The 16552-nt window shown below is 44.8% G+C and overlaps 1 protein-coding gene across 1 annotated transcript; it reads right to left on the minus strand.

The window, feature by feature from the left end:
- Positions 1-2176: 2176 nt before the first annotated feature.
- Positions 2177-16191, minus strand: LOC119728865 (reducing polyketide synthase swnK-like). The gene is made up of 4 exons (XM_038201298.1): positions 15880-16191; positions 8229-9697; positions 7932-8025; positions 2177-7767 (listed from the first exon to the last, which is right to left on the minus strand). Exons 1-4 carry the CDS (start codon positions 16148-16150, stop codon positions 2213-2215), a joined length of 7389 nt encoding a protein of 2462 aa, XP_038057226.1. The 5' UTR covers positions 16151-16191; the 3' UTR covers positions 2177-2212.
- Positions 16192-16552: the final 361 nt, after the last annotated feature.

The following is a 16552-nucleotide window of genomic DNA, read 5'->3' on the forward strand; positions in this document are numbered from 1 at the left end:
ATAATTCCTCGTGCTTTTTTTAAATTTCAGGTCGCAATAAGCAATATAATAGTTGTTCAATTTGGAATGAGACCTTAGACCAAATAATCCACCGACGTTTAGTGACAGGATTATTTCTTTACAAATTATTACTTTTTTGCGAATTATTCACTGCCAGTCAATAACAACTTTGAAATGGATGATTCGTGTAGTCAAAGACGAAACAATTTATAAGAGCAAGGAGTATGCAACCTTTACATGACAAAGAAAGACTTCCTCTGTTTTGTTCACGTCTTGAAAAACGTTGTGTGGGACAATCCGCGATTAAAATACAAATTTGTAAGGCATCATGTTCGTTAATCACATGGATATATTCGCCTATTCGATTTTCTAATCATTTTTCTGGGTTAAGGACAGTAATGGAACACCGCATCCTAAAAATTTGCACTGTTACCGTGTAGCATCAAGCGGTCGTATGAGGCAAAAATTATGACTTTTAAAATAGCTTTCTCTACAAAAAAATACACCCTCTCAAATGCCAACCTGCCACTTTCATATTCTTATGACATAATTATCTAATTACCGAAAATCTCTTAAAGATCACCTATACTTTTCAAAAATACTAAAATAGTAATTAATTGCCTGATATACTTTACAAACTGTGTTTAGCAATAAAACACAATCATGCTATCACTTTCTGTACATGTTTGTATAGAAGCTAAACACTACGTGTCCAATTCCTCAATATCAATGTTCAATTGCTAAACACTATCCATCCTTACCCTTAACATCTTAAATATTGAAACATGTTTACCAAGTGATAGCAAGAAGGTGTTTAGAAGAGTGTTTAGCAATTACAATTGCTAAACACGTATCCGAAAAGTGTGCTATACGATCGCATAAGTAACATCATCTGTAGGTTGCAATGGGTCCTGTTTTTCATAATCGTAGCTTGTGAAAAACACCTGAGTAACAGTAGCTGACAGCTTACTTTTCCCTACAATCATTTATTTCAGTGAAATGGTGTCGCTCGTTGGCTTCAGACAAAGATATTTAGGAATAGAAGAAGTGCATATGCCTGTATAAGTAATAATCGAGATACAAGTTCCCACCACTGGATTTGCGTGGTCTCCTCGGCAGAACATAAATTCAAGTTAGTGTTAGATCAAATAATTATAAACAGAGAATTCGGTCATTATAGGAAATCTCGTGTCTGTGTTCAAAGGCCCAATGTTATTTACCAAGACATCCTCTTGCAGTGGATATATTAAAATGCATAATGTGTCATCAACATGTGTTTATTATAATATTTGAAGCATCAAGAATAATATATATTCTGACAATCTTCAAATTAACACCAATTACATACTGACAGACTAAAAAGCATGATCATATCGTTCAATTAGAATCCTAAACAATTTAACACCATTCCCTTAGCGTGTTTTACGCTCTCAAATTTTCCAATGACGCAATACATTGATTTGACTATATGTTGTCAAATTATCCATAACGACATGTTTTAGATGCGTATCCTAGTCATAAAGTATAACATTAATGAATGTATGTAACGTAATTCAAAGTGAACTGTTTTAAATCTGGTTAAACCCATTTTTAGGAACATTTACTGTGTATGTAAAAATACGAATACTATCTTTTTTTCAATAAAAAATATATAATATACTATCTATCCACCTCAACTTACTTTTCTTCTTATACTAATTTTCTCTTTACAAGACTTAGTATCTGCATTGCAATCGAATTTAAAAAAAATACAATAAAAAACTAGTCATAAAAAAACCTAGAAGAATCTGATTGTGGTTTCGCGCAAATAATTAAACTGAGCAGGCACTATTTCTTTCTGAGCGCTAGTGCGATTGTTCACTTAAGATACAAGCGTCAAGTATGTAAGCTTTACCCCTATCAAATTATAGACCTACCAAGCAAATGCAGAAACACACTGGTACGTTAATTTACATGATGCTGAATCAATGCTGGTTCAAAGGCCATTTATTCGCTAATAAAGCCGGTCTTTATCACCGTTAATATACCCCCACGTAATCGAGTCTCGTCGGACTAATCATAATCCATCAAGTCTCCACGGTATGTATTAATTTTGATTAAAGCAGGAAGAATGAAATCAGTGAAGGGGTGTGGAATTCGTACCGAAAGCAAGCCATCTTGTTGTATATACTAACTTTGCAGGAACGAATAGCATAATACATTCTTGAGTACTTCAGTTAGCTCCTATTTTCTTGCACGTAAGACATATTTCCTTCACAATCTCTGCCGTGCTTGTCAGAATGTACATATGCCTCCCGGGCAAGGTGGTCTTCTTAAAGTTGTGCTTCTTGGACCTCTCCAACTCCCAGCCGTCCAGGAGTTCAGGTGGAACAAAACCGTCTTGTTTCCCGCCAAAAGCAGTGATGTCACATGGCAACGGCTGTTGGTGTTTGCCATCGTAGCTTTTCACCATTTGAATGGCGGCCTCAATGCAAGGTAACAACCGTCGCATGAGGGCGGTATTGAATAAGGCCACATCATCCATAAAACTGAACTTAACTTGTTTCATCTTCGCTAAATTTGCAAAGAGCTTTGGGTGGTTCTCCAGGGTCTGCCTCAACCTTTCAAAGGTTGCGGGTGAGATATTGAGCTCTTCTGGGTGGGGATAAGGTGTTGTCGGTGCGTACCAAGCACTGACGAACAGATGGCGAGGGCAGATGCTTTCTTCCTTTAGAAGGAGATGAGAAACTTCAAACGCGATCAGACTACCCATGCTGTGACCAAAAAATACGAAGGGAATATCTGAAAGATGTGGTACGAGCTCATCGTGGACAAGCCGTGCAATATCGCTCATTTCTGTTAGTGGTTGCTCGCTTTCACGGCCTTCCCAACCCGGCAGCTGGATCATCAATACCTGGATACCAAATGGTAGCAGATGTTGTATCCAGTGTGAAAACAGCGAAGGTCCTGCACCGTTGGAGGGAAAGCACACAAGCTTCAGTCCAAACGATATCGGCATATCACCCTCGATGACAACTTTCTTCTCTTTGGAGAGAGACGAGACTTCATTATCAAAACCAGTCTGGGCGGTTGAGTCCGCCTTCGCCAGTATTTGTCTTGTGATGTTTTTCGAAAGCTCCTGGATCGTGTTCTTGTCATTTAGTAGATCCACAGCTCCCATGGTGACCTCAAACTGCTGACTGATCATCTGGCTGACCTCTGAAGCCATGAGGGAATCCAAACCAAGGGAAATGGGAGAGGCATCGTGCGGAGGCTCATCAGACAACCCAAGCTGCTGACTGAGAAGTTTCGCCAAAGCCTCGATAACTACCTCTTTGGCTTTGGCGAACGGAAGCTTCAAAATGGACTGAAGCAGGCTATCATTAGTGGCAGTTAGATACACGTCACTGTCTTGAAACAAATCTTTCATCACGGACATGGTTCCATGCTTTTCTCTAAAGTGTTGTATCATGAGACCCTGATGCGTCGCTGCGTATAGTTTCCGATTAAAGGAACCTGAGATACCCAGCTGGGGTTGACGAACTGACAAAGCACAACCGATAACACAAAGAGCTTCCTCGGGACTCATGCTTTCTACGCCCGTCTTCTCCCACATTTGAACAATACCACGGCGAACTGCAAACCCAACGTCATTTATCAAACCAAGCTGCACGGCAGTTGCTGGTAAATTACGCCTATGTCGATACCGGGCGAGGGCGTTCAAGAAGACGTTGGCTGCACAGTAACTACCTTGTCCCGCATTGCCGATCAGAGACACGATGGAAGAGGTCATGATAAAATGATCCAGTTCGATGCCAAGCTTAAGCGTCAACTGGTGCAGGAGAAGTGCCCCATAAGCCTTCGGAGCCATGACACTGTTCCATGACTCTGCTGTGATATTTTGAATGAATCCATCACTGAAGACAGCAGCGCAGTGGAATATGCCTTTCAAAGCAGGCCACTGGTCATCTTTCATTCCCTGTAGTGCCCTTTCAACGTCGGTTGCATTAGAAACATCCAACTGAATGTGTCTTATTGTGGCAGAGACTTCCTGTCCTTTTTGAATTACCCCTTGTAATTCCTCATTTATTTCCCCTCTTGAACCAGCGTAGATGTATCGAGCTCCTCTTTTTATCAGCCACTCTAGAAGTCTGAGACCAAACCCCTTAGTTCCTCCTGTGATGAAGTAGGCCGATTCTCCATCAGCAACGAAACCATCTTTCTCAAGAGAAGGTGGCAACATAAGCTCCGCTGATCCCACCTCGATGACCTCAGATTTGGGAATTTCAGTATTTTGTTCAGCTAGAGAAGACAGTCCCTTAACATCGTTGGTTTTACATGTCAGGTGACTACCTTCAACATTCGGAACAAACATATCCCAGAGATTCGACAGAGTAGCTGTTATCTTGGCACCGGATAATCCATCAACTGCTGACTGGAGATCAGTATCGAAGGCAACAATCTTCATCTTTGAAGGAAGCATCGGAAGTCTTTCATCTTGTCTCAGTCTTTGCATTATTACAACAGTGGCGTTTCTTCTCAACTTTGGCAACAACGACTGCAGTGTGCGACCCAAGGATGACGATCTGAGAGACATAAACAGCACATCAAATGAGGCTTCATCTATCTCACTGAGGCACTTCACAGGTATTTCTGTCTTAGTTTCTGCGAGATAATCACGATCATCAGTTAAAAGGACCGCTTCAGCTCCCAATTTAGTTGACAGGTGAATCGTTGCGATATCACAACTACTAAGAGAGTCGCACTTAAAGCCAAGACGCATACCTGCAGATATTTGCAAAGCCTGATTGAAGAAGACGGCGGTTGGGAAGTAATCGTTAACGATACTCACTGCCTCTTTGGGCGTGAGATGGGAGGGCACCTCAACTAAATCATGTGACGAAGCGCTCATACACGATTTGACTTCATCACAAGAAGTAAGACCCAAGTACGTTTCACTGACATCTTTTGATTCTGATGGGTCGACTCTACCAGCGTACACAAATGTGTTTGATCCTACCTTGCTGTCCCCTTCCAACTCATGCCTGTTACAAACACTGAAAGCTTCGACCTTCACACGGACAGTGTCTGAATCGGTGTTATCAAACTCATTGGGAGGAGTTTTCTGAATGAAGACACGACTACGATCAGACACCTTTCGCTCAACAACTGACCAGAACCTTGTTGGCACAACTCCGGAAGCTTTGGAGAGATTTTCCATTTTCAAGCGAGGTGAATAGAGATCCACTAAGGGAGCTTGATCGTCTTCGAGTGTGGAGTTTGGTGTCCTTGCGGCGACTACATTTTCGTCTTTCAGATAATTATCTTCCTTGTTAAGTATTTCCTGAGCAATTGTGGAGCACTCAAGGCTGCTTGTCATCATGGGCAGGTCAACAGTAAATACTCTAATTGAAGGCTCTTCATGACTGACTGTGACTCCGATAGTGTTGAGGATCGCTGCAAACGGGTTGACGTCGTCCTCTTCTTTTGCATGCTGCGCACCCTTTGTGATGAGAATCACCTTGGCCTTGATCCCCTCCTGCTGTAACGTCTTTAAGACAGAGTAACAAAACAATACGCCTTTTTGGCACTCCTCAAACTGATTCCTTGACATGACCGATCTCGAATTCAAATCGACATCACAAATCTCTGTTTTCATGATGATCACAAGCGCATCAGATTCTTTATTGTCTGAAACGACGGTAACTGCCTGTTGCACAGCATCGGCCCTTTTCGTATCAATGATTGTAACATCCCAGGCCTGTACCTTCACTAGCGAATCAACAAATGAACTACTTACTTCTGTATCATCCGGGAAGACAACCAACTTCCTTTTAGCGCATGGGGATTCGGATCCTCCGTTTGTAACAACTACTGACCCGTGATTTTTCCAAGCTAGACCCCATACCTGCGGCTCCATCTTGTCTGCTTGAATTGTTTCAAACACAAGCTCCCTGACTGAACAGAATACTTTCTTCGTGTCTGCGTCAGCCACATCAATGTCACAAAAACGCTTGTCCTTTCCGCCAATCTTCGCGTGGATACAAACATGCGGTGAGGTTGGTGCAGAGACAGTTAACGTCTTGATGCTTTTTGGAACCCTATAGACAGGCTGAAATGTCTTGCCGGAAGCCTCCATTTCTGCTTTTGTCGCTAAACTCAGGAGAACGCCAAAGGCTTGCAAGAAACTATCCATAAAAGCTGGATGGTAAACGTAGCGATGAAATTCTCTCTGCAAGCTGGGAGAGGCGTCAGCATACACAAAACATTCTCGAAAATCGTTTGACGTTGAAACCTCCTGAACGCATCTAAATGTCGATCCCAGTTCAAACCCACATTCTGATAGCCTGATGTAAAATTCCTCACCTTGAAGGATCTCTCCACACCTTGCAATGATGCTCTCTTCATCAACTGTAGCGTTCATCAACTCACTAACATTGGCTACAGATGGAGGGATGATATTCAGGTGACAATGCTGTATCCACGATCCTCGGGACGCATCGTGGCTCCGTAGCGTGAAGAGAAATTGCTCCGATGTTTTCTTCTCAACTGTCGTCTCCAAAGTACCTTCGCAGTTTGAGGCAAACATGAATCGATCGAATGTCAGTCCACTCAGAATCAGTGGGTAGGGATCAGAGCTCATCGAACGAGCTGCTGCAAGAGCTGTCTCCGTGTAAACAGCAGCAGGGACAACCACAGCCCCTTGCAGGACGTGATCCTGAACCCAAGGTACCCGAGATGCATTCAGGTCAGCTCGCCATATCTTCACCGGACTTTCTCGAAGATAACTTGTATCCACGGGCTCTCCAAGGAGAATGTGGTGACCATCCATCAAAGGAAAGAGCAAGTCCTCCTTTCCTTCAGGAGAAACATTCGTGCACTTTTCTCGCTGCCATGGGTAGTGTGGGACCGACACGACTCGGCGAAACGTGGACATGAACAAGCTATGGAACTTCACGGGGATGCCACTCACATGAAGCCTCATTTGCGCCAACAGGAGATTCTCAGAATCGTTGGCCAATGTGGTGGTTTCGCGGGGCCGTAGCAGAGATGCAGTTGTGATAAATGCATCATCTGTAGCCTGAACGGCAGCCAGTGTGTCTCGGAGGGCCGGCAGAAGCGAGGAATGAGGACCTATCTCCACGAACACACGGTAGCCATCTTTTGCCAGATTCTGAATAGAATCCATGAAGGAAACCTTCTGTCTGATATTCTGATACCAGTACTCAGGAGAGTTGGCCTCCCCAGGCGTCAAATAACGCCCAGTCACAGTTGACATCATTGGAATCGTGCGTCGCTTCTCCGACGCGTTTTGTACCTTAAGAAACTTACCCACTTTCTTGAGAAAAGGGTTCTTTACAACCTCCTGCTGTTTGCTGTGAAAAGCATTATTTACCTTAAGTACCACACACTTTATGTTATCTGACTTCAGCTCGTTAGCCAGACCCTCAACAGCCGAAGTCTCACCTGAAAACACGATTTGACCGGGGCTATTGAAAGCCGCAACATCGAGCACTTGCCCATGCTTGCTTTGACTGGCAAATTGGAGAGCTTCCTCAACGCGATGTAAGACAGCCACCATCTTCCCTGAGCCGCTGGTTTTACGTAGTTCTCTTCCTCTCCGATAGATCAACTTGACTGCGTGCCCAAGACTTAGGAAGCCTGCTGCGTAAGCTGATGCGACCTCTCCTACACTATGACCAACCACTGCGTCTGGGACCACACCATGGCACTTCCACAAGTCAACAAGACCTATCGCAACCGCACACAGACAAGGCTGGCTGATTTCTGTTGGAAAGAAGAAAGTAAGTAAAAGACAATCTTTAATGTTTGACCAACTTATGTGAAATCATGTTTTGTAAGATTTGATGGTCTTCCAGATCATCCTTTTAGGCCATCCTAATTCAAAAGTATCACAAAGTCTGTTTACCCTCAAAAATCACAATGTTCACCTGTTTCATTGATTCTTTCACGGTCCTTTTCCTCAGACAGCATGCTCACCAATGACCATTTGGCTCCACAGTTCTGCAACAGCTTGTCGATAACCTACCAGATCAATTAAGAAAACATATCAAAACAAACCCGAATCTTTCCAACGGATATTTGTATTTCTTGCAGTTCCCAATTTTTGGTACTCTTCCCAGTGCAATGGCAAGTAAATTACCGGACTTTTGTTTTCCCATGCACTCCATACCAATCTGAAGACTCTTCTGTTTTTAAGCAGCAAAGCTATAAGGTACTGTGCTCACCTTCATCTTTGAAGCAAAGACAGGCTGTGTACGCATTAGCTCTCTCGCCATGCCCCACCATTGAGTCCCCATGCCAGAGAAGACAAACACAATCTGCCGTTCGGTGCCTGTGGCTGACGGCGCTACACCTTTGACAGACCTTTCCGAGGTCTGCTGAGTTTCAGCTTCAAGCTTCATCCGTAGTTGGAGGATCGCATCTTCCTTGGAGTTGACAGCGATACCCAGACGATGTGTGTAGTGCTGTGAACGACAAGCGGCTGTGTACAGGCACGAGTAGAAAGTAGCGTCTGTCATCTGAGTGTCGCCGGTAAGGAAATCAAGCCAATCCTTGACTTTCTGATGAAGAGCATCGGAACTTGATGCAGAGAGGAGGAGGCAGCTCAGCTTTTTACCAATCTTTATGAGCTGACCACTTCCATGGAGATTAGTAGGACCTTCAAGAACAATGTTAGCATTCGCTCCACCGAAACCAAAAGAACTGCAGCAAGCCAAGAGGCGGCCGTCTCTGTCTGGCCAATGTATCAGCTCGGTAGGGATATTGATATTCAGCTCTTTGATGTTGACGTTTTCGTTTGGAGTTTTAAAGTGCACGACTGGTGGGATCTTTCGTTGATAAAGGCACAAGGCGGTCTTAATTATGCCAGCGACTCCTGCCGCACCTTCGGAATGACCAACGTTAGATTTGACAGACCCAATGTAGAATGGAGGATGTTTGGGTCCTCGTCTTCGTCCCATAGCCTCGCCCAAGGCACCTGCCTCGGTTGTGTCCCCAACCCGTGTTCCTGTACCATGAGCCTCAGCGTAGACAATCTGATGGGGGTCCACTCTGGCGTTGCGACAAGCGCTCTTCACCAAATCCACCTGCGCGTCGAAACTAGGGTTTGCAATGCCCGGTGTGCGGCCATCATTACTCAGTGCACCTCCTCGCAGTACAGCGTAAACACGATCACCATTCCTCAGAGCCTCAGATAACGGTTTTAAAACCACGACCCCGGCACCCTCGCTGCGGGAATATCCATCCGCTGATTGGTCAAAGCTTTTGCACTTTCCGTCTGGTGACAGCATACCAGCTTGACAGAACCCAATGGAGGTAACTGGTGTAAGGATCAAGTTGACTCCTCCAGCAAGAGCCATGGTACAGGAGCTCTGCTTGAGTGCTTCACACGCCAGATGGATGGAATACAGGGAGGATGAACAGGCAGTGTCCACGGAGAAACTGGGTCCACGAAGATCAAATTCGTATGAGATGCGGTTGGACACCATGCAGGAGTTGTTACCCGAGTTAGTGTATTGATTCATGTTGTGGAGTGGTTTACAGGCAAATGATAAGTACTCCTGTGCCGTCACGCCCATGTAGACACCAGTCTTGGATCCTCGAATAGAGGAAGCAGGTATCCCAGCATTCTCAAGCGCCTCCCACGTGACTTCAAGAAGGAGTCTTACTTGTGGATCGAGATGAGCTGCTTCGTCTGCATCAAATGAGCAGAAAAATGAATTCGCACTTAAACGCTTCTTAATTCTTAAGATTTCTGAATTCCTGAGTTTAACACTTGGGTAAAATGTGCCTTTCCTCTATTACTAAACATCTTAAAAACTTGGTAATCGTTAACTTCTCTTTCTTAAAACAATGTATAGGTTTGAGATCTGTGTAGGTGGCACCAGAAAAGCAGATTGAACGCTTTGCTTTAATGCATATTTCTACTTTTCTGCTTTTCTGCTACCAGAAAAGCAGATCGAATGTTTTGTCAAGGTGGTTCAAAAGTGGCCATCTGCTTTTCTGCTACAGAAACTGAGCAGATTGAACGTTCCCGGACCCAACAATGCCACTGTAATACCCACCAAAAAGTGGACGGTTCCAAGTGACTCCGCCTCCGTCGTTAGGTCATTATAGCTTATTTCCTGAACCTCTGTACATTAACATACCTTTTTATGCACGTTGCCAGGCAATGAAGACTTTCTCACGCTTCACACTGGTGATTGGCACTGTAGGTTTTAGTTATACTGTCCTACTCAACTCCGAGTTTATTGAAAGTTAAATGACTCACCAAGTTGAAGTATATGCAAACAGCCAAAACTGGGCTGAGTCAATGCACAACACAACGGGGCAACTGCTCGCGCCGTGAATGCGGGGCGAGTTGGTTTTAACTCACGTGGTGAAAACGCACACAAAGTTCGGTCAATAAACACCCTACGATCATGACCTGTCGACCGTCGCACCAGATGGATGTATTTAAGGTCGGTATCGGAACTTGCCTGAGGCCCAGGGATGTGAGTGCTTCCAGGAGTCTGTGCAGTTCTTTGTCGTGTGTCTGATCCGTGTCAGGTTTGAGAGTTGAGAGCATACACCAACGGTTTGTGGTCAGTGTAAATGCAGAACTCTCGTCCTTCGATGAAGTGTCGAAAGTGTCTGACTGACAAGTACATGGCCAGTAGTTGGCAACCAAAGGTGCTGTAGCAACTCTCTGCAGGCTTAAGACGCTGAGAGAAGAAGGCCAGGGGGTGCCATACTCCTTTGGAAAGTTGCTGAAACACACCGCCAACTGCCATGTCCGAGGCGTCCACCATCATGGCAGTTGGTAGTACCGAAGAAGCGTGAGCGAGAAGTGTTGTGTCAGTGAGTCAGCGGGGAGATCACGATTGCGCAGTTTGGCACGAAATGACGGTAAAAGTTTACATGTCCCAAAAATCTGCGCAGTTGACGGGTGGAGGTAGGCTGAGGGAACTCTGAAATCGCGTCGACCCTGTTTCTCAAGGTACAGATACCATCAGCGTCGATTCTGTGTCCCAGGAAATCGAGGGTGGGAACCCCGAACTGGCATTTGGATGGGTTGATGATAATGCCATATTCGGATAATCGTCTGAAGAGAAGACGCAAGAGCTAAAGATGGTCTTCCTCTGTGTCACTCGCGACCAGAATGTCATCGATGTAGGCGTACACGAAAAGTAAGTCTCGCGTGACCATGTCAATAAATCCCTGGAAAGTCTGAGCGGCGTTCTGCAGGCCCAAAGGCATGCGATAGAAGTGGAACAGACCAAACGGTGTTGTGGTGGCGGTCGTGTGGATGTCGTCATCAGGAAAGACCGGAATTTGGTGGTAAGCGCGTACTTAGTCTATTTTTGAGAACACGCGTTTACCGTCCAGATTGGCTGTGATCAAGCAAATGGGAAATCGGATAACGGTCGGGTACTGTAACCCGGTTGAGGGCACGGTAATCTCCGCACGGCCTCCTGTAGCCTGACTTCTTGGCCACTATAATGGCGATGACCATGCACTGTCCGAAGCTTCGATGATGTCAAGATCTAGCATATGATTGAACTCATCTTTCGCTGTGATGAACTTGTCGGGTGCCAGGCGTATAGGGCGTGCTGACACTGGTGGACACTTAGTCACAATGTGATGCGTTATAGAGTGCTTGACGTCCTTGGCAGTGTAAGTCGGACGTGTCAGTTCTGGAAATTGTCCGAGGATCACTTCATAGGGCGACTCACTCAGCTTGGCTACAGTTGGACTGATGGGAATGGCGTTCGAACCGAACCGATTCCACTTACGGTGAGGCTTGTAGTGGAGTCGATGAGTTTGCGACGCTGAACGTCGATTAACAGTCCAAAGTGTTTGAGAAAATCTGCTCCAATTATTAGGTTTGGCAGGTCCGCGATCATGAATACCCAACGGAAGACTGGACGCAACCCAACATCTAAAGTGAGTGACTTCTCACCATATCTGTTGATGAGAGATTTGTTAACCGCCTGAAGATTGATAGATGAAGACTGGGCGTGACGTTTATCCGCAGCCGATGGAGGCCAAACGCTTACTTCCGCTCCCGTATCTCCCAGGAACCGGGCCCCCTGTCTTGCGATCAGTGATGAAGAATAGGCGACTATTGGTGTCGGTGCCAGGGAGACTCGTCGCCCTTAGTCGCTGGCATTGGAGTTTCCCTTTTATTATCGAGGTTTGAAGCTGCATGGGGACACACACCTCCTGGCATCAGCGCCGAATCGCACGCGATACCAGCAGTCATTGCAAGAGTGTGATGGGCTGTGGCTGCGAGATGGGCGTCGTTCGGGTGGGGTTGTGTCACGCTTCCTCGATCTCCCACGGGGCTGACTGAAATTTACATGTGAGAGCGCTGACTTGTTGGGTCAGCTGGTCAACTTTGGCTTGTAGTGTGAGCATATCCGAACTTGGCATGGTTGTTGTAGGCGACCAAAAGCCCGGCTGGCTGGATGAAACTGCCCCCACATGTACAGTAGGTGAGACAGAATCTTCAACAATCTTGTCCGCAAGTTCTGCGAGTTGCTCAGTGGGTGTCGTTAACCCTAAAGGGGCCGGGTTATTTTGACCATCTCTCAGCCGTGGCAGGGGGGGGGGGATTCCGCCCCCCCCCTAAGATCTCGGCCATCGAGTGACGAAAAATTTTGAAACTCGGCACATGCATAGAGCAACTCTTCCTAAACATACCCAAGAAATTTCATGACTATAGGTCAAAGGGTTTTGGAATTATGGCTAATTAATTATTCATATGTACGAATGGCAATTCTGCTCTGTGTACACGACGTATATGCGAAAAATTCAGTTTTCACGGCGCGTAGCGCCGGAAAAGTTTTCGCTACGCGACAACCCGTGGTCCGATTTTTATGTTTTTGGTATCAAAAGATGCGCAAAGCTCGAGGCTAACAAGTCAGAAAAGCTCGGGTCGTGAAAAATTTGTTTTTAGAGGCTATCACGACGGAAAATGTTGAGGGGGGGGGGGGGAGCGAATTCCGCCCCCGGCCCCTTTAGCGTTAAGATGTCTCCTAACAACTGCCTCATACGACGTAGTAATTGTGAAGGCTTGCGGACCCATAGCTCCTCCGATATTAGCAACTGGTGCAATCTTTTCTGCTCCGATACGGAGGTTCGATGGAAAAGGGCGGTCTTCAGGCTGTCGTAGGCATCATGCTCCGGGGTGAAATGAAGATGTCCCTCACTTCGGTTGTAAACTCTTCCTCCAAGGAACCAACCACGTACGCGAATTTGGTGTGTTGTTGAGTGATGTTACGGGTGAGAAATTGCGCCCCAACTTGCGCAAGCCAAAGCGCAGGGTCGGTGGGCCAGAATGGAGGCAACTTCAAAGTCACTGCAGCTGATGTTGCAGGTTTTAGTTATACTGTCCTACTCAACTCCGCATTTATTGAAAGTTAATTGACTCACCAAGTTGTAGTATATACAAACAGCCGAAACTTGGCTGAGTCCATGCACAACGCAACGGGGCAACTGCTCGCGCGGTGAATGCGGGGCGAGTTGGTTTTAACTCACATGGTGAATACGCACACAAAGTTCGGTCAATAAACACTCACAAAAGTCCACGAAAGAAGCTTGGATTGCTCACTGGAACAGCTCTGCCGATGTTTACTAACTCATGTAAAATATAGTGTTGATTCTAGCTTGTAACTTCCAAGCGAAAGTATGGAAAATGCACTGTCAAAATTGCGTGTGTGACAGAAAACTGTAGACGAACGACAATGAAACGACATGAATGAATGATGAATGCACAATGGTTGACCTCTGAACTAACATATATACAAGATGCGTTAAAGGCGCATTATGAAACTTAAAGGGAACGCTACAACACGATTAAAGCTCAGGATACCGAACTCGTTTGCCTGTTAGCCATGGTGAACAAATAAATAAGTTATGAGGTTTAACCAGTTTTTAACTAATCAAAGACAATTAGGTGAAAAATTGAAGTCTTTGACGTGTGTTTGTGTCGACACATCTGCTGCGTTTCACAGTCAAATCGAGAGCAATTTGAATTTGAGTACAAAACCAATAGGAGCAGTTGAGGCTGCAACTGTTACATACAGCCACCCCCCCCCCCGCCCAATGGTAACAACCCTCGGAGGTTTGGTTGTAGAAGGTGTTCCTTCTCCAGGAATTGGTTTTTCTAATCAGTCGGCATTTTCTAATCAAAGAGAAGCGTTAGAGACAGCAGTCGGCATATGCATACCGGTAATCAAAAGGAAATGTTCCTCCAATTTGGTTCATTTTGTGACCTGACTTTTTTCCGCTGAGTTCCGTATCCTGAGCTTCAATGGTGTCAATCACCAGTGTGAAGCATGAGAAAGTTTTCATTGCCTGGCTACGCTAGAAAAACGGTCTATTGTTTGGACGAAGATTCGGGCATAAGCTGTAATGACGTAACGACGGAGGCGGAGTCACTTGGAACCGTCCTTTTTTGGTGGGTACTAGAGTAGCATTGTTGCATTCGGGAACGTTCAGTCTGCTAAGTTTCTGTAGCTGAAAAGTAGATGGCCACTTTTGAACCATGTCCCATGACAAGACGTACGATCTGCTATTGTGGTAGCGGAAAAGAAGATGTCCACTTTTGAACCACCGTGACAAGCAAAAAGTAAAACCTGCTTTGCTGATAGCAGAAAAGCAGAAAAGTAGAAAAATGCATTTTAGCAAAACGTTCAATCTTCTTTTCTGGTAGCAGATAAACAGAAAAGTAGAAAAATGCATTTCAATAAAACGTTCAATCTGCTTTTCTGCTATTATTTTAGCAGAAAAGCAGATGTCCACTTTTGAACTTCCACATATGATTGCCCTTGATAATACAATATAAAACCCAGCTCGAGGTTTCGATAAAGCTGGCGCACACCTTTCCCATTTTAGCTGGTCACCGGATCAGCCCATTACCGGTAAATTTTTTCACCGTTGCACTGACAGCTATGTACCCCGCAAACATGCCTGATTCCGTCCTATAAACGGTCACATGATGACACCTATGTTACTTACTTTGTGAATCTGATTTGTTAACATAAATATTGCGCCCCATGCAGATACAAGAGAACACAATTCATAGATAAAAAACCCCAACATAGGGTACGCATAGCATTGTTGATAAAACATAAAGTATTTGAATTTAACAATTTACCAAAACTAATTGGTTTTGATCATTGTATGAATTTAGAACAAAAGCAGTGAAAATGAGATTTAGATTAATACATTTCAAATATTTGGTGTTTCATCAATAATCCCATTTACACAAAATCAACATTTAGACGAACTTGATAACAGTAGGATTTCAAAATGTCCTGTCCGTTGTAAAGTTACTTAAAAGACAATGTATCCATTTTCATTTGTATTGGTGCAAAAAGACAACAAAGCTGCTCAGCTGCTGTTTTCCTTCCAGGGGCGGATCCAGAAATGTTCGAGGGGGGGGGGTTTCATCGGCCAACAAATCTGAAAATGTACACACGTTTTTTTCTCCGGACACTTGGCCTCCGTAACATCAAAAACTGGGGAAGGGAGGCTGGTACCAATTTCAATAGGGGACGCTGTTCAAATTCGACGATTATTAACACTCATTACAGAATGTTGTACTGTATTTTGAACAGGCGGACATAAGAGCAGTATAATTTGGGGGGGGGGGGTGTCACAGCAGGGTGGAGGTTTCGACTTATTTTTTAGGAAGTTGTATGAGAATTTTTTTTTTTGGACAGAGCTGGGGGGGGGGTTGACCCCCCCCCCCCTCTGGATCCGCGCCTGCCTTCATCAGTTTTGTAATAAACAATTTACCGAAACTATTTTATTATGTAACACTGGATAAAAGTCTCATCTCAGTATAACTATCAACTGATACTGAACTGTATGACCAAATTAACTTACCGGGTGGCATATGGAAGAACTGTCTGTCGAACATGTACGGGTCCTGAGAGATGTAGCCACCGTTCTTGATGTACATCTTGCCCACCCTCTTCTCTCCAGGACTTAGGAAGTAGCTGGCATCGAAGCGATCTGCAGGCACCGACGTGGTACAGTCCAACCCCTTCACCAACATCTCCCAGAACTTCCTGACGTTGTCGACCCCTTTGCCATAGCGACAGCCTATGCCCACTATAGCCACTTTCTCGTTTTGACGGGAGAGTCCCGCGTCCATGTTTGTACCACGTGATCCAGAATCAGCTTGTCTACTTTTCTGTAACTGATAAAAAAATGACCACGAGGGGTTAACTTCATAGAAAACCACAACCTATGAGGCTTTTAATTTTTGGATCTTAGAGCAGTTACTCCTAAACGTATACCATCCTACGCTGTCTGTCTAATGACTGTCCGTCTGCCTGATGTCTGTGTGTCATTTTTTTGTTCAAAATGTCTAAGGAGTGTGCGCAAGCACAAATTGCAAGGGTAAATGGAGCCGCTTGGTTATTGTATGCAGGTCCTTAACTTGTATATGTGTGCTCCGATATCACTGTCTTCTGAAATCACGGTTGGCACGTGGAAAAAAAAAGATTTATTTATTGTATTTTGCTTTTTTGGCAAATTTGTTTCTTTTAGACTT

Source organism: Patiria miniata, unplaced genomic scaffold (genome assembly GCF_015706575.1).
Source record: "Patiria miniata isolate m_02_andy unplaced genomic scaffold, ASM1570657v1 HiC_scaffold_1, whole genome shotgun sequence".
Classification (NCBI taxonomy): Eukaryota; Metazoa; Echinodermata; class Asteroidea; order Valvatida; family Asterinidae; genus Patiria; species Patiria miniata.